At 38.7% G+C, this 25,030-nt stretch overlaps 1 protein-coding gene across 13 annotated transcripts in view; it reads left to right on the forward strand.

Moving 5' to 3' along the window:
• Window positions 1-24,758, forward strand: part of chd9 (chromodomain helicase DNA binding protein 9) — an 85,210-nt gene extending 60,452 nt beyond the window's left edge. For 5 of the 13 annotated variants that reach the window (XM_077228913.1, XM_077228915.1, XM_077228914.1 and 2 more), the window contains 21 exons: window positions 240-425; window positions 1,072-1,182; window positions 1,541-1,737; window positions 2,022-2,221; window positions 2,335-2,494; window positions 6,558-6,647; window positions 8,211-8,314; window positions 8,394-8,511; window positions 8,670-8,727; window positions 9,439-9,487; window positions 9,599-9,851; window positions 10,456-10,661; window positions 10,785-11,648; window positions 13,870-14,030; window positions 14,281-14,511; window positions 18,685-18,862; window positions 18,983-19,124; window positions 19,238-19,463; window positions 19,700-19,837; window positions 19,929-20,033; window positions 21,365-24,758. In XM_077228913.1, coding sequence (XP_077085028.1) covers window positions 240-425; window positions 1,072-1,182; window positions 1,541-1,737; window positions 2,022-2,221; window positions 2,335-2,494; window positions 6,558-6,647; window positions 8,211-8,314; window positions 8,394-8,511; window positions 8,670-8,727; window positions 9,439-9,487; window positions 9,599-9,851; window positions 10,456-10,661; window positions 10,785-11,648; window positions 13,870-14,030; window positions 14,281-14,511; window positions 18,685-18,862; window positions 18,983-19,124; window positions 19,238-19,463; window positions 19,700-19,837; window positions 19,929-20,033; window positions 21,365-22,252 — 4,665 coding nt within the window. In that variant the 3' untranslated portion in view covers window positions 22,253-24,758. Of the gene's footprint in view, window positions 1-239; window positions 426-1,071; window positions 1,183-1,540; window positions 1,738-2,021; window positions 2,222-2,334; window positions 2,495-6,557; window positions 6,648-8,210; window positions 8,315-8,393; window positions 8,512-8,669; window positions 8,728-9,438; window positions 9,488-9,598; window positions 9,852-10,455; window positions 10,662-10,784; window positions 11,649-13,869; window positions 14,031-14,280; window positions 14,512-18,684; window positions 18,863-18,982; window positions 19,126-19,237; window positions 19,464-19,699; window positions 19,838-19,928; window positions 20,034-21,364 lie in introns of all 13 variants that reach the window. The other 8 variants (XM_077228916.1, XM_077228919.1, XM_077228918.1 and 5 more) reach the window with 8 other exon arrangements.
• The last annotated feature ends 272 nt before the right edge of the window (window positions 24,759-25,030 follow it).

A 25,030-nucleotide genomic window follows, 5' to 3' on the forward strand; every position in this document is an offset into this window, starting at 1 on the left:
ACTATTTTGATTGTTTAGAATTGTTTCTTTAAAAAGTACTACAGCCTTCCCTCCCAATGGAAATGTGTAACTGTTCCAAAACAGTGTTGTCTGGACCTCCACTGGGAAGGAAATATAGAGACCGCATCTTTTGGAACTTAAATTAATAACCCTGCTGTAGACAAATCTAGTCAGTTTTTTTGTTCTGGTCTAATATAAATTGTATTGGTCTCATTCTCTTTCCTCCTCCATCTTTATAGCAGATGCAGCAGCAGCTCTCTAAGAAGGAAATTGAGGACCTTCTACGGCGTGGAGCTTACGGTGCCATCATGGATGAGGAAGATGAGGGGGCTAAATTTTGTGAAGAGGACATTGACCAAATCCTGCAACGCAGAACTAAGACCATAACTATTGAATCTGAGGGCCGGGGCTCCACCTTTGCCAAGGTCAACTTCCTTCTTTTATCTTTTATTTCTTATGTTTAAACGTATTGATCATATTTTTTTTGTGCATTTCCTCTTATAAAAGCAATTTTCAGTTGTTAAGGCTGCACAAATTTAACTAAAAATGACATCTGAACATGAAGAAATTCAGACAAATATAAGTAGTGTAATTTTACCTTTGTTCTATAAAATATTTGTTTTAATTAAATACTCTATTTTTATTTAAAGTTACAGTACATTAGTATTATTACAGTAATATATAATTATTTTGTGTTATTTTGTTTAATATTTTTATTTTATAATAACATAAAACCATAAAAGCTATGATTATGTGATATTGAGTAGGTCAATAAATGTCTCAAGAGTAAAAAAATATATTTTTTAATGTTTTATTTTCTAAGCAGATGCACTCCAATCACCCTAAAAGACCAGAATCATTCTAGAATTATAATTTGTATAAAAAGTAATTAGATTTTTTTTTTCATAACACAATATTTTATCACACTATCATTATTATTTTTTTTTTATTCAATATTGTGCAGCCTTAATTCTTGTGTGCATATGTGCTTATACCTTCCATGTCTGCTTTGTTCAACTGCAAGGGTCATTTTAGAGACATTGTTTAACATAATGTTTGCTGTGCCCACAGGCCAGTTTTGTAGCTTCGGGGAACAGAACAGACATCTCTCTGGATGACCCCAACTTCTGGGACAAGTGGGCCAAGAAAGCAGAGATTGACATGGATACTGTCAATGGCAGAGTAGGTTATATACACACTCTTCCGTTGTGTTAATAAAAAATAATGAATCAAGTAATGGAAAGCTATTTTAAATATCAATGGCTAATGGGAAAGTTTTTAAGCAGATATGCTTTGATGTAAGAGATGACCGGATGCTGGCTAACATGATTGGGGTTTAATGTAATGTACTTTGTGAAATTAACTCAATCATTGTTTTCTGTGGGCTCTTTTGTGTTTTAGTTGTAAGTGCTGTACCTAAGAGTGCATACTAATTTTGCAGTTGGCGTTATTTAAATGCATAACACTGCTCTTTGTAAAGGTGTAAAGGTGTGTCAGTGGTTATGTTTCACTTGTGCCTTTTGATGTGGATTTGCTACAGAACAGTCTGGTGATCGACACCCCTCGGGTCAGGAAACAGACCCGGCCGTTCAGCTCCACTAAGGACGAGCTGGCCGAGCTCTCTGAAGGGGAGAGCAGCGGAGACGACAAACCCAAACTCCGCCGGCCACATGACCGCCTCAACAGCTATGGCCGCACGGAGTGCTTCAGGGTGGAGAAAAATCTGTTGGTTTATGGGTGAGTGATGGTTGGTGGTCTGCTGATATGGGTTTTGGTGATTGTGTATGGCAGTATAATAACTGCACTACTGTTCAAAAGTTTGGGGTCTGTAAGATTTTTTAAATGTTTCTTAAATAAGTCTCATATGCTCACCAAGGCTGCATTTATTTGATCAAAAATACAGTAAAAACAGTAATATTGTGAAATATTATTACAAATTATTACAAATTAATCGTTTTCTATTTTAATATATTTTAAAATACCATTTATTCCTGTGATTTAATTTGTTTCTATGGTCATAGGTGGGGCCGCTGGAAAGACATCCTGACTCATGGCCGCTTTAAGCGACCGCTGAGTGAGCGTGACGTGGAGTGTATATGCAGGGCGCTCCTGTCGTACTGCCTCGTCCATTACCGGGGAGACGACAAAATCAAGAGCTTCATGTGGGATCTTATCGCTCCCACAGAGGACGGCAGGACTAAGGAACTTCAGAACCATTTGGGTATGAGGACTGAAGCGTTGTTATTAATTAATTCAATTCTCTTTTGCATTTTGATCGTGTCAGGAGAATAATGAATCTCTCATCATTTAGAGTTTTGAATGTGACTTGCGCAGGTTTATCGACTCCAGTACCGCGAGGCAGAAAAGGAAAGAAGATGAAGATTCAGTCCAGCTCATTTGACATCCAGAAGGCAGAGTGGATCCGAAAACATAACCCAGAACACATGTTGTCCGATGATGGGTACAAGAAACACCTGAAACACCACTGCAACAAGTGAGTATAGCACAGTCTTCAGTGTCACATGATCCTACAGATATGATTCTAATTAGCTGATTTGGTGCTCATGAAATGAACGTTTCACCAGTGCCAAACATTGCCTAATTGTTTGGGATAAATATTTTTTAGGATTCTCTTATCATTTCAAAAGAAGAGCATTTGTCTAATTTCAGTTTAAAGGTACAATATGCAAGAATTTTCGCCACCAGGGGTCGCTAACCTCTTCCAATAACAAAGGCGTATAATGATGACGTGTATTCCGCATTAAGCGCAAGTATCGATCTTGTCGTTAAGCTGATGGATCTTTTATGGATGAGTGAATACATTGATGTTTTTAACATGACTATGGTATGAAGCAGGGCGCGATTGCTAGACGTATACCAGCACCACACGCAACGCGAGTCCCGCGGATGTAAAGGAATAAGGACATTTCATTCTACCGAACTACACGCAAGTGCTGAATTAATACTCACACAGGTCAGTTTATTAGACGAATTAAACTTGAGGTAACGCAGCGCTGTTTCACTTGCTCTAACAGTTACACGATCACACTAAACGGCATTTAATGTGCTGAATGTTGTTAGTTAGGTTGTTTGTTGGCTGTATGAGACTAGCAGTGGGCTAGATCAACATTAGAATAACATACAGATCATATTCTAACATTTCATCATGTTGAACTAAATAACATTGATTAGTTTTATGTACATTTGTTCACCTGTCTAATAAAGTACATGCAACACTCGCGTCTCTGTCAAGTCGAAGTTAGTCACGGACGTGGAGCTCTCGGCATCTCGAAATATGTTGATCTTCGTTTTAGCCCTCTTTTTGTCTCAAAGTCTGCTTGCCAGGGTCCATAATGTTTAAACAAAACAACAACAGCATGAGCGTCTTTCTAGGCATAACGGCAATAACCCTGTTGTCCACGTCTGTTGCCATGGTTACTAACGCAGTGCGAGCGCAAACCTGGCGGAAACCAAGGTTAACACGGATATGGCGCCATTGACTGGCGACTCCTCACCCCTGCTCACACGCCCCGTTTCCTTGGTTAAAATCGCAATTTTCTCACGATTTACAAATAGTTGGAAACATTTGGGATGTAGTAAGTAATCAACAAAACAAAATATATAACATTGGCCTAGTGGTTTTTGGATATTTTACTGCAAAAATCCTACATATTGTACCTTTAATGCATCCTTGCTGAATAAAAGTGTTAATTAAAAAAATAATCTTACTGGCCCCAAACTGTTGAACAGTACTGTAAATGCGCTTCTTTGCACAATCTGATGTAATATTCACTGGCATGTGGCTGGTGTTAATGGGCACTAACACATGCTGCATTTTGCAACAACAAAGCAACCAGAAGTCATTCGTTTTCAATGAAAGTTGCTTTTTTTCGGCAACTGTTGGTAATGCGATGTAGGCATGTCTGGTTTTGACAAAGTTAAGAAAAAATGAGCAGTGATGTTCATGATGATAGCACTTCATACTAATTGGCATGAAGACACTTAAGCTCACAGATCAATCATCTGTGACATAATGTAGTCAAGTGTTGGCAAGACAGAAGGAGAATTAATATTACTATGAGCGATTTCAGTGTTCTATGTGGTTCATTTCTGCCCACTAAATAAATGAGGTATGAAAAACCATATCTGCAACCATTTTCAACCACACAGCAACTTGTCCACTTGCGAACGCCCAATTAGATGGATATCTGCTGCTCTGGAGGAAGTGTGTGATGCAGTGATAAAAGGGGACCTCCTATTTAAGCACACACTGACTGGCCCACTCTCACACACTGGTTCAGGGGTTAGTCACCTAGGGAGTGGGAGATAAGAGGTCGTTTTTAGGTCATTTTCTTCAGTTCTTATTGCTTAAGTTGTCCAACTCATGATCGAAACTGGTGGTGAATCTGGCTGGCTGTGCTGAGTTAACACTCTTTTTCCATTTGTTTGTCACACATGCTTGTACAGTAAGTTCATGCACTAGAAAGCAGAGGATGTACATCATGTACACTGTACATCATGTCATGTTATAAATAGGCTGTACAATTGTGCTCTGATAATTGGACTGTTCTTGACCAGGATGTGTGTGTAGAGGGAGTTTATTACTGCAAGGTTGGTTTTGCATCCAGGGCTTTCTGCCATTGGAGAAAGTTCCCCATTGTTGAGTTCACTGTCCTGTTTAACACACACACACACACACTCACACAAGTGGTGACCTGGGACACAGCTGTCAGCTTCGCATGTGTCTGCAGTTTCCCTTGGGCCTGGAATGCCACTAATGTTAGGGTGAAAGTGTGAGTTTTAGAATGAGAGAGGATGATTTATATTCCATTTCAGTGATTCTGTGGACACATGAATAAGCTTGAATGTAAAGTTCCAAAAACCTATGTCAAGCTGAAAAACTAAGTCATGCTGAGTAGTCCACATGAAAGAACGTTTTTTTTTGAACATTTACATTGCCAACATCACTGTCATTGTCATTCATGTCCTCCGAAAATCAGCAACTTGCATTAAACAGGAATGACTTCCGGTCACTTTGTGTCTGAAAAACACTGTGTGTTGACATTTATGAACACCAGCCATATGGCAGTGCATGTTACATCAGAATGTACACATAAGCACATTTACACTGCTGTTCAAAAGTTTTGGATGTGTAACATTTTTTTAATGTTTATGAAAGAAGTCTCTTAAGCTCGCTCACCGAAGCTGCCTTTAATTGATCGAAAATGCATAAAAGTAGCATTGTGAAATATTATTACAATTTAAAATACCTGTTTTCTATTTTAATATATTTTAAAATGCAGTTTATTGACATCGGTGATGTCAAAGCTGCATTTTCAGCATCATTACTTCAGTCTTCAGTGTCACATGATCTTTCAGAAATCATTCTAATATGCTTATTTGCTGCTCAAGAAACATTTCAATAACTATTGATGTTATTGTTTCTGATTAATAGAAAGTTCAAAAGAACAGTATTTATTAGAAATAGAAATCTTTTCTAATATTATAAATGTCTTAAAGGGATAATGTGTAGTTTTTTAGGGATTTTATTATATAAATCAATATTTTTATTCATAAATATGTCCTCAATGGTGTACAAATACCTCTGCCAATTATGACTTATCCTCGTAAACAAAGAATTTATTATCTTTATATACATGTGATGGGTAGGTCCACGGAGGCTTCCATGTCGTTCCGCCATCCTGAAAAACTATAATAGCAGAGAGGGTCAAAAAGTACTAGGCCGACGCGTTTCCACAACGCATTTTCGTTCAGAGCCAGCGTCACATAAGTTAACTGAAAGCAGCAGAAACGGAGGAGCAGAGCAGTGAGAGGTGCTTGTCACTGCCCCGGCAACTTTAAAAGGCTGCATTGCACTGTTATTTTGAATGGCGAACCATACATATGCCGAGCCAAAGGATAAGTTGGAATAACACACCCGTTCACCCATCCACAAACTCGACGAAGTGCTATTAGAAGACATCCTGTCAAAGGTTTTTGGTACATTTGAAAAAAGGGAGGCGCTGGAGAGCACAGTTCGTTTGAATGCAAAGTACAATTTCACCGCTAGATGGGAGAAATTTCTACATAATGTAGAATTGTGATACAGCAATAGATACATCATTCATTTATTTATCTGACTCCAGTATAATTAACCTCTTAGTGTTTAAAGGCAAAAGTCTGTCTTAGAATTGATAGGAAAACCTAGGATTTAACCTTAATGTTCAGACAACATTAATGTGTTTCATATTTATTCAGCGGTACACTTGAGATCATACAACTGCCGCCATGAATGCCTAGGTGTTACAGACTCCCTGTGGAAGTTCCCTGTTATTGTACATTTTAGCAAAGGATGCTCTTTATAGTCAGCGCTAACATGCAGAAATATTGTGTATGAAATTGTGCAGTAATGCTCAGCTGCCCCATGAATGGATGTGGACAGTTTCGCATTGTTTTGACTGCATAAGAGAACACTGTATTTACTGGTGAATGCGTTGTGGGTTTCTGTGTGCGTGTGTGCACTTTAACCTCAATCTCTCTGTGTCTTTGTCTGGTAGGGTGCTGTTGAGGGTCAGAATGCTGTACTATCTGAAACAAGAGGTGATTGGAGTACAGTGCCAAAAAGTGCTGGATGGGATAGATGCCAGGTAAGCATTGCCATGGACCCTCTTACCTTATTATTTCATTGTTCTGGGGGAATAAACAAGAGTGTGTTCTGCATTTGTAGTACCACTAGTGGAAAAGTAGCAGTACCAGTAGTTTCTTTTTTGAGAGATAGTAGAAAAGTGTAAGAAATGTAATTAATAGTATTTTTTTTTAAATTGTATTTCATTTTGAACCATATAAAATGGATCAAAATCTAAAAATGTACAAGGTTTCAGAAGTCTTTTACTTGTGTATCCCTTTAGATTTTTGGATTATAAATACCGGTACTGTATGTGTTCCTTAAACTACTCCAGTATTAGTCAGTTTAAGCCAGTTTGGTCAGTAAGATAAACATTAAAGCGCCATCTGCTCTTCTGCTGAGGAAACTTCAGGAATGTTAGCATGTAATACCAATACCAGCATTTAAAGGGGTGGTAAAACACGATTTCAATTTTCTAACTTTAGCTAGTGTGAAATGTTGCTGTTTGAGCATAAACAACATCTGCAAAGTTACAATGCTCAAAGTTCAAAGCAAAGGGAGATATTTGCTTTTAAAGAAAAGGACTACAACAAACGGCTGGTAGGGACTACACGACATTCCTCCTGAGTTAGTCACATCAGCAACCCTAAAATGTACATAAACCCCGCCCCCGGGACACGCAGTCCATGTTGAGAAGAGGAAAAAGTTGTTGTATAAGAGTACATTTTTGAGTCAGCTCAAACCTTAGCATCCTTCTTTTCACATGCAATAAAACGTCACTCTGTGTGCATCTCACAACAGTTTATATACGAGCGATTTATAGATTATCATGACAGAATATGCTAATTGAAGATAGTTAACTCCACATCAACAACATACATTCATCAACTAACCATTCAGAGACGTCCTGTTGCATTCTACATGTTGGCACTTCTTCTTGAGTCTCTCCATCTTTGTCTGACTCTGTTTTAACATTAAAGACAGAACAGTTTCTGTCATTTTAGTGTGTTTGTGTGAGGTAATCGCAGCTGCTAACACACAAGAGTGCTTGAAACCCCGCCCTCTGAGGCAGCTCATTTGCATTTAAAGGGCCAGGCACAAAACGGTGCGTTTTTTGCTAACCCTCAAAAAGTGACAACTGTAACATGCTATATAAAAATATTTTTGGGGTCTTTTGTGCTAAAACTTCACACACACACTCTGGGGACATCAGAGGTTTATTTTACTTCTTGTGAAAAGGGCATTTTACCACCCCTTTAAAGGAACAGTTCACCAAAAATGAAAACTGTGTCATCATTTACTCACCTCATGCCAATTTAAACCCTTGTGGAACACAAAAGAAGAAAGTCCAGAATGCTCTTTTAACTATTCAGGACTTTGAACTGCAACAAAAGCACCATAATGTACCATAAAATATTTTTCGCAATATATGCATAAAAGCTATGAAAAGGGAAAATTTTCTGTGAATGACTAGATTAGACTTAAATTTTGGTCTGTTCCAAAATAGAAAAACAAAATAAACAGCTGTAGACTAAAACATACAGCAAAACTACTGGTTGAAAATGTTTCCCTTGCTATCTGTCAGTGAGATCGAGATCTGGGTTCCTGAGCCGGATCATTCAGAGATGCCTGCTCTGTGGTGGGACATGCTCTCGGACAAATGTCTGCTATTAGGAGTGTATAAGCACGGTAAGTCTGGTCAGCTCTGATGCGCTCAAGGCTTTATGTGTGGGTACACACTTTTAACTAATGTCTGTATGTGTTGTAGGTTATGAGAAGTACAACACCATTCGTGCAGATCCAGCACTGTGTTTCTTAGAAAGGGTTGGGCGGCCAGACGAGAAGGCCATCGCTGCTGAACAGAGAGGAAATGACTTTATAGATGGGTAAGGGACACAAACATGTGTTCCATTCATACAGATAGAGGAAGTCTTTTATCAGTTTCTGTCAGCAGTACCTCTCGGAGGTGTTTGTAACGGTGTTTGTTTGTTTGTTTGTGTGTGTGTGTGTTTGTGTGTGTGTGTGTGTGTGTGTGTGTGTGCAGCGATGTGGACGACCCTGAGTATAAGCCTGCTCCAGCTTTGCTGAAGGAAGATATGGAGGTACGCAAGTGGAAGAAAGAGAACTGGCCCTGATAAGACTGTTACACACACAAGCGCACACACAAGCTCATAAATAATATGAACTAGTGTGACATCAGGGATGGGCAAATTTTACAATTCATGAGTTGAATTGAATAGGCCACACCCCACAGGATGTTGAATTGGAATGACACGAAGAGGAATGTAGTCTCAATTCAGTTAACACAGTCACAAAACAAAGGTGTTTCATTTGACTAAATAACAGCCTATTTGTTCCTTGATATGTAGAATACTTTTTTCCTAACTGATAAGACATACTTATTTTTAAATTTCATTTAGCCATGCAGCATTACAAAATGTTTTGAGATAATGTTATAAACAATTGACATCAATATTTGAATTTGATTGATAAAAATATATTTAAAAGAGAATTCAGTATAACAAATATAATAAAATATAATGCTTAATTTGATTATATATGTAAGTATATTATAAATGTGATCTAATGTTTCTGGAAATACCTCACATGGTGTGTGTATGGTAACATACAGTAAGTAATTCATACTGAAACATACTGTTAAAAACTACTTTTACAGCAGTTATGAATTTCATATTTAATTTCTTTTTCATTTGAAATTTTGGTTAAATTATGGATTTTTAAAGCGCTTTCAGTGTGTTTCATATGTGTGTTATAGTGTTAAACTATGGCTTAACATGTGCTCTTACCTCTAGGACGATGCTTCCTCCCCGGGAGACCTGGTCATTACTGATGCAGGCGGAGGTATAGAACAAACTGTAGTCTTTCCCATTCCCTTTTATTAATAAACCCCTATTTTGTTTTGAGTTAATATTAAGTTATTGTAAGTCATCAGCGGTGTTTGTGTTCATGCAGAAGGAGGGTCTGTATTAGATGGTGGAGGTGGGTCTCTGGGTGCTGGCTCAGGGGTGTACTGGCCCTCGCCCTCCACGCTGACGGCCCGACTGCGGCGTCTGATCACTGCATCTCAGCGATTCACCAAGAGCAGACAGATACTTCAAATCCACCAGACACAGCAAGCTACCACCCCAGCCCTCTACGCTCTGCCTCCCACCATCAGCGACACACTCAATCCCAAAATTGCAGCTAAGATTGAAAGACAGCAACGGTGAGAGGCTTTAGAAAACATCCTAATATCATAACATTTTCTGATTCAACTAACTAATGTTCATTCCGGTGTTTGAACCAATTACATTAATGCGAAATATAGGTTGTGATTAGTGAGTTATTTAATGGCTGGAATACACTACACCAAACCCCCCCTTAAAAATGTAGTCATTTGGTGTATGATTTTTTTCTGTAACTATTAACAAAGTTGGCAAGTGTATGATGCTTAATGTTTTAAAACCTGTTTAAGTCATATATGGAATTTCAACCCTAATTCAATTTAAGGATAAATAATTAATTTTTCTTGCTTTAAAAAAAGAAATTAATGACACTTGAGAAATCAATGACACTTGAAAAATCAGTTTAAAATTATGTAAACCCACATGGGATTATGTGGCCTAGAATTTTATTTTACATAAAGTGGGTGGCTCCTCGTATTATCAGCTGTTTAACCGAGTTAATCAACAAAAACTTGCATTTAAAAAAACTTAAATACTTGGTGTACCTTTAAGAAACTTTATTTGTAACATACCTCTTTGTAAAATGTATTATCTTTTCTAAAAAAATCGGTTTTTGGGCCAATAACTCTAAAATTTATTCAATAGGTGGACACGGAGGGAAGAGGCCGATTTCTACCGTGTGGTTTCAACATTTGGGGTAGTTTTTGATCCGGATTTGGGCCGTTTTGACTGGACCAAGTTCAGAGCCATGGCTCGACTGCACAAGAAAACTGACGAGAGTCTTCACAAGTACCTGTGTGCCTTTATTGCCATGTGCAGGAGGGTCTGCCGCCTACCGGCTATAGAGGGAGGTGAGTGCCACAAACATCTAAACATGCGTTAGCTTTGAACACTTGCATTGCTATTCCGCCAGTCTCCCAATGCATTATAGCTTGTACTCTTTCATCATCAGTTTGTGTCTTCTCTTCCATCAGATATGGGGGACTCCTCTCTTGCTATTCAACCAATCACAGAGGAGCGTGCGTCCCGTACCCTATACCGCGTGGAGTTGCTGCGGAAGATAAGGGAACAGGTGTTGCGTCACCCGCAGCTTTATGAGCATCTCGCACTGTGCCAGCCTGGACCGGATCTTCCAGTGTGGTGGGAAACAGGATCACACGATCGAGATCTTCTGCTTGGGGCGGCCAAGCACGGAGTCAGTCGAACAGACTACCACATCCTCCGCGACCCGGAGCTCTGCTTTATGGCGGCCCAGAGGAACTACAGCCAGAACAAGGGAACTGTATCACAAGCCCAGAATCAGACGCATTCGCTGGGACTGTGTCACATCCCGACCCCCCTCCAACACATTCAGCCTAAAGAGGCATCTGCTTCACCACTCCTAAACCAAACTGAACTCAAGGAGGAGCTGATGTCAGAGGGAGAAGAAGAGCGTGTAGAGCGAGAGCCCAAGATGGAGATACCCTCTATCAGGCCACCCACACCTTCAGGAGTGGACGAGAAAGATAATGTCAACATAGCGGGAGAGAGCGAGAGTCGGATGGTGGCGGCCAGAACAAAACCGCTCACGCCAAACTCAGTTACTCGAAAACTGAAGAAGCTGAGTAAACGGAGCCGCAGGGAGGTCAGGAGGGGGTCAGGATCAGACTCGGACGGCTCCTCGTCCAGCTCTTCGTCGAGTTCTTCATCGAGATCTTCTTCCTCATCCTCGTCTTCATCACGGTCAGGATCAAGTTCCTCGTCCTCGTCTTCCTCCTGTTCTTCGGGCTCCTCATCTTCATCATCATCCTCATCCTCATCTTCAGAAGACAGTGACAGCGAAGAGGTTCCAAAGAACGGTACGTTTTCTAATAAACTTAAGTTGTATCCCAGCCTCTGCAGTAACTATGAGACTACTGCAGTACTCCTAACAAGTAAAGTATTTTTTTGCATCTTTGAGTTGTGCTACACTAGTCAAGTCCATGTACGATGCATTTTGTGACTTAGGTTTAGCAATGCTTGATTGGTGATGAGGTTTCAGGCTCTAGAGATGACTGTAATAAGCACACCAGAGAGCTGGCACATTTGTGTCTCCCTTGTGGATCAAATAGTATTCAGGTGTCGAGTCAGCTCACTTGCACATTAAAAGAACCCTATTATGGATTTTTGAAAATGACCTTTCATGTAGTGTGTAACATAGATCTGAATGAATGAAATCATCCTGCAAAGTTTTAAATCTGAAAGTGCAACGTGCTGTATATAAAGTTATTGTCTTTCAAAAGTAAGAGTCGACTCTGAATCAATTAAATGAATCGTTTTTCAAACGAGTCATAAGCTGTTTCGTTGTGACATCAAAACGAAACATTAGCATATTGCACGCCCACTTATTGCGCGCGCAGACACCAGGGAAAACTTGAACCTCAAACACTGCAGCTGATTCCTGTGGATACTGGATAGCTTCATGTCGAGAATACTCTGTGCTCTACAATGTGAAGGTAAAGCCAGTTTTTTTTCACTGCCCAAGGATGAGCATCTGAAGAATCAAAGGTTAAAATTCATCTTTACTACAGCAGTATAATCCTAAACTTTTGCTGTGTACCCTTTATATTACTGACGACTGCATCTCAAATCTCGGAGATTAATGCAGGATTTGCAAACCGCTTGCTATTGAAAGATGATGTTCAAAATACTTAGTTTTGAGTTTTAAATTGTGTAACGTCCTGCTAACTCGTTAACTCACATTATTAATACTTCTGCTAATCAGTTGTGGGCCACTATTACCTATAACTGTGTCTATTAATGCAGATTATCTGTCGTTCTCACTACTTTGAGGAAAGATTAAGAATGGAGCAAGGTTTGTTTTACCAACGTTTATGTTACATCAGTCGTTCACGCTAGAGCTCGGCTAATGTATACATTTCATACATGCACTGTTATTGATACAGTTTCCACGTGTTCACCGCAATATATTAGAAAAATACTCGGTAAATAAATTAGTACAAGTAAAATAATCTGTTTGTTGATGGACATGCACATGTTAATGCTGACGGTGAGGAATTACAGTTGCAACATCTAATAATGTACCACTGAGAAACGTCCTTCTCAAGTTGTCCTTGCGATGGAGGTTCGGATTGAATGAATAGTTTTTCAAGTGTTTCTTCATCGGCCTCGCATTTTATGGTAAAATCGACATCATTTTTCGTTACTGTCTTTAGTTTAGGACACGCAGAGCTGACGTTGTTATGACAATGGGTGTTTTTGTTTCCGACGTGCACACTGTACGGTAGTACGCGGTAAAAATTTTTGACCTTTGTTGCATGTAAATCTGTTGTAGGAGACTCCAAAACAACATTAGGAAACTTTAAAATAGCATAATAGGGGCACTTTAATATCTAATTCTTAGAGTTTGAAAGCATTTATCAGGTCTTTTGGAGATTACAGCACGCCTACTCTAGGGACTATTTTAAGAGAGAGAAATGCTTATATCTTCATTTAATTTGTATATATTCAGAGTGGGTTAAAATGGGAAATTAGAGAACCAGTGTACTTCATACTGTAGTATACAGCACATATATGGTAAACTGCCTGCTGTTATAAACCTGTATGTAATTAAATCGTATATAATGATAAACATTTCAAACATTATATTTTTCACTCAGCAAGAGACATTCAGTTGAGATCTCAGAATACATATTTAATCCAAATTTTAAAAAAGTCCTGTCTTGCAGTCAAGAAAGAGATTAACATTGCTTCCGATTCATTCTTCACACTGTAAATGAAAGGAATGAGTTGAGCGCATTGCATTGTGGAAAACAGTACACAGTCCAGAGTGCCCTGGTTGTATATTGCACATTTTGGCAAATGTTGTAGGTTGTCTGGGTATTCTGTTGCAGAGTGTTTTAACAGTATGCATGCTACAAAAATAGAAATAATTATATGAAAGTGTGCAGTTCTAAACATAGCCTTTTGAAATACTTTCATGTGAAGTGTGGAGTTTGAGTTTGCAAAATGTAAAAATGGATAATGTTTAAAGTGTGTTTGACCTGTATATCATTGATGGGTCTGTCTGTATTCCGGTAGCGTCAGCAGTACCTGGTGTTAAAGGCTTTGACGAAGACAGCATTGCCTCACTCAACACTACACAAGATGACATGAAGGACAGTCATGTGACCAATGGTATCTCCAACCCTCCCCACCCTTTCCAGGGCGGATATATGCTTGCTGCCTCCTACTGGCCAAAGGTTAGCAGGCCAAGCCATCTCAACATCTTGCGCCAGTTCTGGCCTCACTCTGTCAGTGTTGTATCTTAGTTCAGGCTCTTCCACTGTAAGAACGGTATAATTTCATTAACAAAAATGTGATAAACCTATATAAACGTTAGTCTGCTTTGGAACATTGTTTTTCTCTATCTCAACATAATCTTACGGTTCAACCTTATAGTACAGTCCTTGCTTGTGATGTCCTTACAATAATACTGTCCTCTAATTGCAGGACCGTGTCATGATAAACCGGTTGGACAGTATATGTCAGGCAGTGTTGAAGGGGAAATGGCCAGGGGTTCGTCGTGCATATGAAGGCAATGCAGTGACTTCTTTCTACACCACCAAACTCCTGGACAACGCAACCACGCTCACAGAAGACCCCTCAGCCTCCCCTCAGGGTTCAAAGGTGAAGAAGCATGTTGCAGACAGAGAAAAGGAGTTCTCAGTCAAAATCAATAACGTATGTTATTTTAAGTTTTCCCCCACAAATGCCGATCTGCACTGTCATTGCAGTGCTTGGCATGTTTTGTTTGTTTTTATTGTTTGGTCTTCCCCCTTTTCCTCCAGTATTTGTTTGCTTCTTACTTCCTTTCATTTGACTTTGCTTTGAAAATTTTGCAGCTTTGGTTTCATTTTCTGTTTATGTTCTCAGAAGTTTGCTTTCTATACCTGCCTGGAGACCCATGGTCTATTCCTGTGACTTTCACTAGGGTCAACTCAAATCTACTACACTGAAGTTGCAACATTTTCCCATTTAAACTAAACCCAGTACACAAATCAGTACATTGCCTCTGTCCTTTGCTTTGAAGGTGAAGTGTGTAATTTCTGTGACACTATCAAAAGGGAAATTTACCCACGTTAATTAGAACCTCAGTACTTCAAGAAATTTGACTAAAACAAACATAATAAAGCACACAAGATGTCACCATGCAGTGCAGTTATCAGGCCTATAATAATTATTGGTTTTACTATATTAATTATATTATTATATATTATATTTAATAATATTACTATACTTTTTATTCATATTATTTAGGGATGCACCGAAATTTTGGCTACCGAAAATTGTTTCAGTACGAAATGTTTTTTTAAGGGACAAAATCAGTGACAGTGTGGATATCTCGTGCACGTGGATAAGCTATACATGTCAGCTGTGTAGACACCAGCTCTGTATTGACAATATTAATTTCACAATTTTGATTATTTGATTTATGATATGGTTTCTTAAATCTTTTATTATGTGCAACTGCAAATTCTAAAATTCTGTAAATTTCTTTACGAAATTCAAACAATAAATGTGGTTTTGGCGCTCTTTAATTCAACGTGACTGATGATCACTGTAGCCACCTCAGTTTAAGCGGCAACATGGATCAAGCTCACGTCACGTGAACCGATCATCTCATGGGTGAACACCAGAAGGTATGTTGAAAGATTAGATTACAAGAAAGACTACATTAAAACTTAAAAATCTGTCAAGGAAACAAGTAATTACAGTTTATTGTCATTTAAATGTTTATATTTCACCAACAAACTGGAGTAGAAACAATTATTTTATTAAAAAGTTGATAAAAACTGCATTATATATGTGCAATTTAAATGTTTGTACAACTTAGTTTTAGCTATTTGAGTGTTGATTATTAAATAAGTTTGATTAATTAATTTATTATTTTTTTTTTTTTGGGTTTTGTTTTCGGCTAAGTGCACCCTGAATTTTCAGTTTCGGGCCAGAATTTTCATTTTGGTGCATCCATAATATTATTACATTAATTAAAAAATATATTAGTATTTATATATATATATATATATATATATATATATATATATATATATATATATATATATATACATGGCTGTATTATTCACTTCACTTTGTTCTCAGTAAGATTTCTTTGAAAGAAATTCATCATATTCAGGATAATGTTGTAAAAGATATGCTGTCTATTCATCAAAGAATCCTGAAAAAGTTTATCACAGTTTCCACAAAAACATTTTGTTGTTTTCATGAGACACCGGACTGGAATAATGATGCTGAAAATTCAGCTTTTCATCACAGGAATAAATTGCATTTTTAAAATATATTCAAATAGAAAACAGTTATTATAAATTGTAAAAAAGATTTTACAAAATTGCTGTTTTACTGTGTTTTTGATCAAATAAATTCAGTGTTTTGAATGTTAGTGTAATAGTCAAGTCAAGTCAAGTCAAATATATTTATATAGCGCTTTTCACAATACAGATTGTATCAAAGCTGCTTCACAGTATCAATCAAAACAACTTTACAATGTTTGTTTATTACTGGAAAAAAAACATCCTAGTTTGGTAGAGCTGATCAATGGTATGATTGTTTAATTAATTTGAATATCCCCAACTGAGCAAGCCAAAGGCAACAGTGGCAAGGAACCGAAAAACTCCATCCAGTGACCTAATGGTGTCCTAACACCCCATCAAATGACCCAATGGAGAAAAAAAAACCTTGGGAGAACCCAGGCTCAGTCGGGGGCCAGTTCTCCTCTGGCGTTTATGAACTAGAGGCCGAATTTACAGTAACTGTAAGATAAAAAATGTATATGAATGCCTGGATAAATAGATGCGTCTTCAGTCTAGTTTTAAACTGGGAGAGAGAGAGTCTGAGCTACGAACAATATCAGGAAGGCTATTCCAGAGCTTCGGAGTTAAATGTGAAAATGCTCTGCCTCCTTTGGTGGATCTGGATATCCTAGGAATGACCAGAAGTCTCGAATCTAGTGATCTTAAAGAGCGCGATAGAAGATCCGTTAAATAGACTGGAGCTAAACCATTTAGAGCTTTATAAGTCAAAAGCAATACCTTGTATTTAATACGGAACTTTATAGGTAACCAATGAAGTGATGATAAAATCGGTGTTATATGATCATATTTTCTTGATCTAGTAAGAACTCTAGCGGCTGCATTTTGCACTAACTGTAGCTTGTTTATTGAAGATGCAGGACAACCAGCTAATAAAGCATTACAGTAATCTAGTCTCGAGGTCATGAATGCATGAACTAACTTTTCTGGATCAGAGACTGATAGCATAATTACGTAGCTTAGCAATGTTTCTAAGGTGGAAAAAGGCTGTTTTTGTAACATATGAAATATGCTTTTCAAAAGACAGGTTGCGGTCTAGTATAACACCCAGGTCTTTTACTGTAGCGGATAAAGTAACAGGGCATCCTACTATGTTAAGGTCGTGCTGTGAAGGGTTTTGTGGACGGTTTTAGAACCGATAAGTATTACCTCTGTCTTGTCTGGATTTAATAAAAGAAAATTACGCGTCATCCAATCTTTTATATCATTAACACAATCTGTCAATTTGGATAATTTAGCGTATTCATCTGGCCGTGATGAAATATATATTTGAGTGTCATCAGCATAACAATGGAAACTAATTCCATGTTTCCTTAGAATATTACCAAGTGGCAGCATATATATTGAGAATAATAAAGGGCCTAACACAGATCCCTGCGGCACTCCATAGTTTGCCGAAGTTATAATCGATTTTTCTCCATTTAAGTAGACGAAATGGTAGCGGTCAGATAAGTATGACCTGAACCAGCTTAATGCTTGTCCTTGAACACCAGTGTAATTTTGTAGTCGATCTAAGAGTATTGTGTGATCTATAGTATCGAACGCAGCACTAAGATCAAGTAAAACTAGTACTGAGATACAGCCTTGGTCCGAAGCTAAAAGTAAATCATTTGTGATTCTAACAAGCGCAGTTTCAGTGCTATGATGTGGCCTGAATCCAGACTGAAACTTTTCATAGATGTCGTTTTCTTGCAAGAAAGAGCCGAGTTGAGCGGACACAACTTTTTCTAATATTTTTGACATAAATGGAAGATTCGAAATGGGTCTGTAATTTGCTAGGTTATTTGGATCTAATTGTGGTTTCTTAATAAGAGGTTTTATAACTGCCAGCTTGAACGTTCTTGGAACATGACCTAAAGATAAAGATGAGTTAATAATATTGAGAAGAGGCTCTTCCACTATAGGTAACACTTCTTTCAGTAGTTCAGTTGGTATAGGATCTAATAAACATGTTGTTGTTTTAGATGAAGTGATAAGTTTATTTAACTCATTTTGTTCTATGGTTGTAAAGCATTGTAATTGTTCTTGCAGGGTGATAATTGCGGCTGAATTATAAGGCGCGAGCAGAGATCGAACGTATACGATTTTGATTCTGATGCTTTCAGACTTTAATACAGCTATGTCTGTATTTGACAAACAGATCTCCCAAACTGAGCCAATGTTGCTAATGTCAGACTGGTCAGGATGCTTAGACAGAGCATTGGTTTAATAACACCAAATTGTTAGAATCAACCCAGGTATTAAATTACACACATCACCTTTAAGTCCTTTGACTTTTCTGTGTTCCTGTGTTGTCTCAATCCACTAGAGAGACAATTATATTACTTACATATTGATTAAAACTACCTGTCTGTATAAAAACTGATGTAATTTGAGTACCTCATATGAGTGTTTTTATCTGAAAAAATGGTTTGTTTATTGATTCAGTAGACCTTCACTGGTCTCATACCAGTATCATAGGCTTCATAGGACACTGTCCAATTAGCAATGTGTCCTTAACCTCTGACATTTGGCCTGTGACCTGCAGCAGGAGGGCAGCCTTAAACTGACCTTCCAGAAACAAGGCCTGCCTCTGAAGCGCCCCCTGGAGGGTGAAGAGGGACCTCTCGCCCAACAGTTGTACTTAGCCCGGCTACAAGAATTGCAGAACGCATCTGATACCAGCCTAGCGGACTACACCAAAACATTAAATAGCTATCCACAAGGTAACATATAACCTAACATACTTGCTCAGACACCTGCTTTACCCACAAGCCACATAACACTGTACACAATGTACAACTCTGGAGGACACTAGAAATGTCTAAAAAATTGTGGTTTTACAGTACCGCCAGAGCAAATGCAACTAAATGGAGTGATTGATGGACAGCCTGTAGTGAAGAGGAGGAGAGGACGGCGGAAGAATGTGGAGGGGATGGAGGGGCTGCTGTTCATGAACAGAAACAGGCCTTCTGTGATGCCAGAGCAGGTTTGACTGGCTTATGAGCTTCCTTTTTTTATTTTATTTTTTTATATATGTAGAAAGCAATAAAAAGTTGTCATTCTTCAGTATCAATAAGGCTTATGCACCCCCTACTTTTGCAGGTTCCTGCTGGTTGGAGTGGTGGCGTCGCAGGTACATCCGCTCCCCCTGGGCTGAGCACACCTCAGGGGCCCAGTACCCACGATACGGAGAGCCGCGTTTCTGTCATCAGCCTCAAAGATGGGACGCGACTAGCTGGAGAGGATGCTCCAAAACGGAAAGATCTTGACCAGTGGCTGAAGGAGCACCCGGGCTTCGTGGCAGATGTGGGAGCTTTTATCCCTGTAAATACCAGATGCTTGATAATTCTCTGGATTTTTAAAAATAAATTAATAAATGTCATAAAATAGGCCAAAAGTGTTTTAATTTTTAATGATAATCCCAATTTCTTAAACAATACAAATGCCATCATCTCATTTTATGTTGAAATCAAGTTATCCTTTCAAATTAAAAAAAACAAACAAATGTGTATGTTAGAATATCCATGGATTTAAGTTTCTGATTATTACTTATTATGCAGAGTGCAACCAAGCTGCAATTTCAAGATGGCAGACCAAAACAGAAGAGACATCGCTGCAGAAACCCCAACAAAATTGACATCAACAGCCTAACTGGAGAAGAGCGAGTACAGATTATCAACAGGCGAAATGCTCGCAAGGTGAGTCTATGATGGTTATAGACTTTGTGTGCACATTTTTTGCTGTACTGGGCGTTGTTTGTAATACTTGTTTCCTCTTTCTTTGTTCCAGATTGGTGGTGCATTTGCTCCACCTCTGAAAGATTTAAGCCGGTTCCTGCAAGAGAATCCTGAGTATGGCGTCCCACCAGAGTGGGCTGATGTAGTCAAACAGTCTGTGAGTAAAAAGAGAAACATTTTCCATTCCAAATACAGTGTATTCACAGAAATGAAGAGTGTTACAATATACTGGTATTTATGTTAACCATGATATTTAAAAAAATAAATATTTATATCAAACTGCACATGTATAATACTATGTACTACACAAAAGATAATATCCAGGGCCAGTAACTAGGCCTGCACCTGAAAAAGTTGGGGGAAAATGTGTGATTTTTTTGGATTTCGTAAAAAAAATTTAAAACATGGTGTTAGATACCACATTCTACTGGAAGTGCCGATCAACAGTTCTTCAATAGTTTTTCTCCCTACACATATTTTGAGTGATTCATTGGCCAAAAAAGAGAAAAAACACAAAACATACAGTTTCTTTTCAATAGATATCACAATTATAGCGTTATTCTTTTTGGAAATCTGATATGGTGACAGCCCCAACATAAATTTAATTATAATTTTACATAAACCTATAGGAAACCTACGGAAGCCGCAACATAATTTTTTTTTTTTATCCCTAAAACAAAAAAAGTTCTAGCATTTCAAGATTAAAGTCAAAATATTTAGAGAAGAATGTCGAAATATTTCGAGATTAAAGTTAAAAAAATAGTAGCTTTTTACATTTATCTGGGCTCTCAACAAAAGTTTATTCTACAGGTGCTAATCTAACAACATGGCATTACCATTTGTTTTAGGACGTTACAAAATTTATACTGTGCCGGAATATACTTTACAGGCGTAAACGCTTTTCAGACTGGATGGAGTTATCCAGCTTTATATCATGTAGAAATCACGGGATCCGGCCAAATGATTGGATACAGAATGATGCACTTAAAATGTATCAAGAAATGATTTACGGTCAAGAGGGAGACTGTACTGTAAAGTGTTCCCGACCCAGATGCCGTTGCCTATCGACGAGCACGAAGATATGTAGGCTTCGAGTCAACGTGCCACATAAAGTTTGGACCAGGATTGTGGTGCTTACTGTGGCGAAGTCTTTGTGCTCGTCTATAGGAGTCCTAAAACAGATGCTAATGCCATGTTGTTCGATTAGCACCTGTAGAATTTCCTTTTGCTGAAAGCCCAGATAGAAGTAAAATCTACTATTATATTTAGATTCATCAGAAGCAGTTCGACTTCACAAGCAAATTTTTTTTTCAGAAAAGACTGTATTCTCGTAACATTATTCTCAAAATATTTCTACTTTATTCTCGAAATGATGTAATTTTTTTATTTTTTTTTAGTTGCTGTTCAGAGCATCCTTACCAACTAAATATATTCACTAAAACTTTATAGATTTTTTTACTTGTATAACAGATGCGTTTGTGTTTTCAGGGTTACCTTCCTGAAAGTATGTTCGACCGCATCTTGACCGGCCCCATCGTTCCTGAAGAGGTGAGCCGGCGAGGTCGACGCCCCAAAAACGCTCTGGCTAAAGCAGCCACCATGTCCAGTGCTAGTGCCAACGCCGCCCTGGGGCTCAACCCACTCCTATCCAACGGCCTCCTCACTGGGCTGGATCTGCCTAGTCTTCAAGCTCTTCAGCACAACCTCCAGAGTCTCCAGTCTCTCCAACTCACCACTGGCCTAATGGGACTGCCTCACGACCCCACCAACATGGCCGCCATGTTTCCAATGATGCTGTCCGGAATGACTGGCCTGCCAAACCTCCTCGGGATGAGCGGTGTCCTCGGAAAGCCCTCGCAGGAAGAGGCAGGTGGAGCTTTGACAGGTGACGAGGACGGAAAAAAGAGGAACGGCGGAGAGTCCGCCACGCACAAAGCGTCGGCTCAGACTTTGATTCCGGATGGCAATGTAGAAAGGACAGAGGGTCAAAGCTGCAGAGCCACCACCTCGATGGCCACCAACTCGAATCAAACAAGTGCTTCTGTTTCAGGCCACTCACTGGCCCTCAACCCCCTTCTCCTCTCTAGTATGCTCTACCCAGGGATGCTTCTTACTCCAGGCCTTAACCTGCCTGTGGCCAACCAGCCGCAAGCTGCAAACACTCAGCCAACCCCACTGCTGCAACCTGCTGTCTCTGAAGCCACGGCCCAGCGGCCCGGCCGCTCAGAGGACAGAGACAGCGATGAGGGGGAGGAGCCCGACGAAAAGAAGGATACCAGTGGTCCAGAAGGCTCAGCGAAGGCGGAGTCGTCGTCCTCCGAGTCCGACAGCTCCTCCTCGTCATCTGAGGATTCCGATTCCAGCGACGAAGACTGAGTCTTTATACATGTATAAATAAATATTATATATTTATATACATCTCTTAGAAATGTATACATATACACACATATAGGAATTATCCTGCATTTACTACATCATGTTTTTGTTTCCATGTAAATATAATAACTAAAGTGTTGTGTAACGGAGGAAAAAATGGAAAACGGAGATTCTAGAGAAACTGAAATGAGATTTCAGTGTTTGTTTAGGTACATTGTCGTTTCGAAGAGACGTTTTGCATGTCGAAAAAAAAACTTTGTGAAATTGTATTACACCATGATGTACAATTGCAACAGACAAGAAGCAAAAACTAAAAGGCATTATTGTTATAACTATGTCAGGATTTAATTTTATTAAAGAAATGAGGATGCTGTTGCTCATTGCAGAGCTGTATAATTAATATATTTTCTTTTGGGAGAAAAAAACACATTGACTGTTTGGGTTTCATTTGTAAATACTTGAGCAGGATCCTGAACACATAGACTTCACAGAGCATACCTACATATCCACAGCAATAACACACAGGCAGCTTATGAATGTCACTGAAGCTGTAGAGACCCTGCATTTGTTCATTCATTCATTCACTCATCACACACGTTCTTGTTCATTCACTCCTTTTGCGATTTGTGCATCTGTTTACTGTCCTGGACTCTGCCTCCTGCCCATGGTCTGTCCTTCCTTCCTTTCTACCCACTTTTAAATTATCTTCATACAGCTATTTTTACCCAAAGATTTGAGTTTTGTACGTAACACATGGGTGCAGGAAATCCATCTCGTCAACATGCTGTATGGTGACGTCTATAGTGTATCATACTTTGTTTTAGGGACACATTCCTCCCTGCCTGAAGCATGCTTCCAACAAATATTACCGTTTTTATTTCAGACCACTTTCTTCACATCCATATATTCATACATTTATTTTAGCGTTCAGACAGCACTGTGTGTGTGTGTCGGTGCGCGCGTATGTGCGCATGTGTGGCGTTATGTGCTTATGAACACTGTGTCCTCAATTTGCATGAAAATCTATGTGTCCAAGCTCCTGTTGGCCTCACATGTAAACCTTCTCGCGACAGACAGCAAGCGTATATCCTTTTTTATTTTCCACAGACTGCTACAGTATTGTCACATTAGTTCATCACTTGCTAAATCACCCATGTTTGTAATCCGTGTAAAAGTATTGAGAGAAATTCAAGTATTTGCAGTAGTATTTCAGTTACTTTATTAGGCACATGAAGTCCTCAGATTTGATAGGATGGTTAAATACGCTATAGGTCAAAATTACATGTTTCTTTAGTCTGATAAAATACGTCCGCCGTTTTTCAGATCCACATAGTCGCCTTGCTGCTGTTAGATGTAAATGACTGATCTAGAAGTGCCCTTATGCCATAATTCACTGTCTGTCCCTCATAGAAAGATTCATTGCAGTCGAACACCTCGGCCAACACGATTCCTCATTGGCGTTTTGAATCAGGACGTGTAGCTTATGTGATTTGTTTTGTTACATGTGCTGATGTACCCTTGTTCTAGACTGTTAGGCTCATTTGATTCACGCGAGTCTCTGCTGCGTCACATTTGTTCATATTCAGGTTTGGCTACTGAAGTTTTCCATTTGTGATGCAACTTTCTTCGGGATGCACTGCACAATGCAACTCTTTGCCTGTCTCACTAGTGAACACAGTAGGCTAATATTAATGGGTCTTTCCAAGCATGTATGATTACATTCATCATGGTTTCACTCAGATGCCCTCACTTGTATCTCTCTCTCAGTGTGATTTTTGCCTCAGTAGATGTTCTGAATGCCCTCTCTTCTCCACTGTGGCATCAGATCTTCCTCTTTCCAATTAGTTCGTGCTGAGCCACGCACTTTGAAACTGTGTACAGGTATTGCTGCTTTCCACTTCTTCCCAAAACCGCACATGAAACCTATATTCCTCTTATTATGAAATTGCAGCATTAGCATCTCATTTAACTGATTAATGTGCTGAGAAGAATTGCAGGTTTACTGAGAATTGGACATTTAGCCTACCTTGGTTTTGTTTCTTTCTTTTCCATGTGTACATTAATTCAGTATTTTGGTTGCATTTCATGTGTTGCATTATGAACCGCTTGACTACTGACCAGAATCAGGGCAAGACTTGCCGTTGTGGCACAAAGACAATGACATCCACCATGCAACTGCAAATTAAATAGAAATACACTACTGCAAATAAAAGGTTGTTTTCAGTTATGTGAATGATTGAATTGACAAACCGACTCATTTGTTTTCTTGGCTTATTTTGTTTCATATTTTTAATATTTTGAAATTAAAGCCCCCTCTTTTTTTTTCTTTTTTTGGACAGTTGCAATACTTGCAAGTTGTGGCCTGTGTAGTCAATTAATGCTTCTTGTAGTGCAGGATACATGTCTTAAAAAGTTTGTAATTTATTGAATTACTTTCTATGAAGTTCTATAGAAGAAATTGAGGTTTAATTATTTTTATTAAACATATTCTGACTCTACAGAAAAATCTTGTCTCATGTGAAATTTGTCAAATGTATTTGTTTGTTTTGAGCTATAGCACCAGTTATTAAAATCTAAAACTGTCTAAAATCAAAACATCTAAAAATGTTTTTATTAATCTGTGGGCTGGTTTGATTGCATTTTGTAATTTAAAGGACATCAACAAACTACCATAACATGTTACTTGTTATAGGAACAACAGTGCAGAATGGGACTGATATAATCTGTGTGTTTTAAGTGATGGACTAAAGAGGGTAACAATTTATTTTACAGTGTCCT

This window comes from Siphateles boraxobius, unplaced genomic scaffold, assembly GCF_051911475.1.
Source record: "Siphateles boraxobius isolate OS27281-9 unplaced genomic scaffold, OSU_SipBor_1 130, whole genome shotgun sequence".
In the NCBI taxonomy this organism is placed as follows: domain Eukaryota; kingdom Metazoa; phylum Chordata; class Actinopteri; order Cypriniformes; family Leuciscidae; genus Siphateles; species Siphateles boraxobius.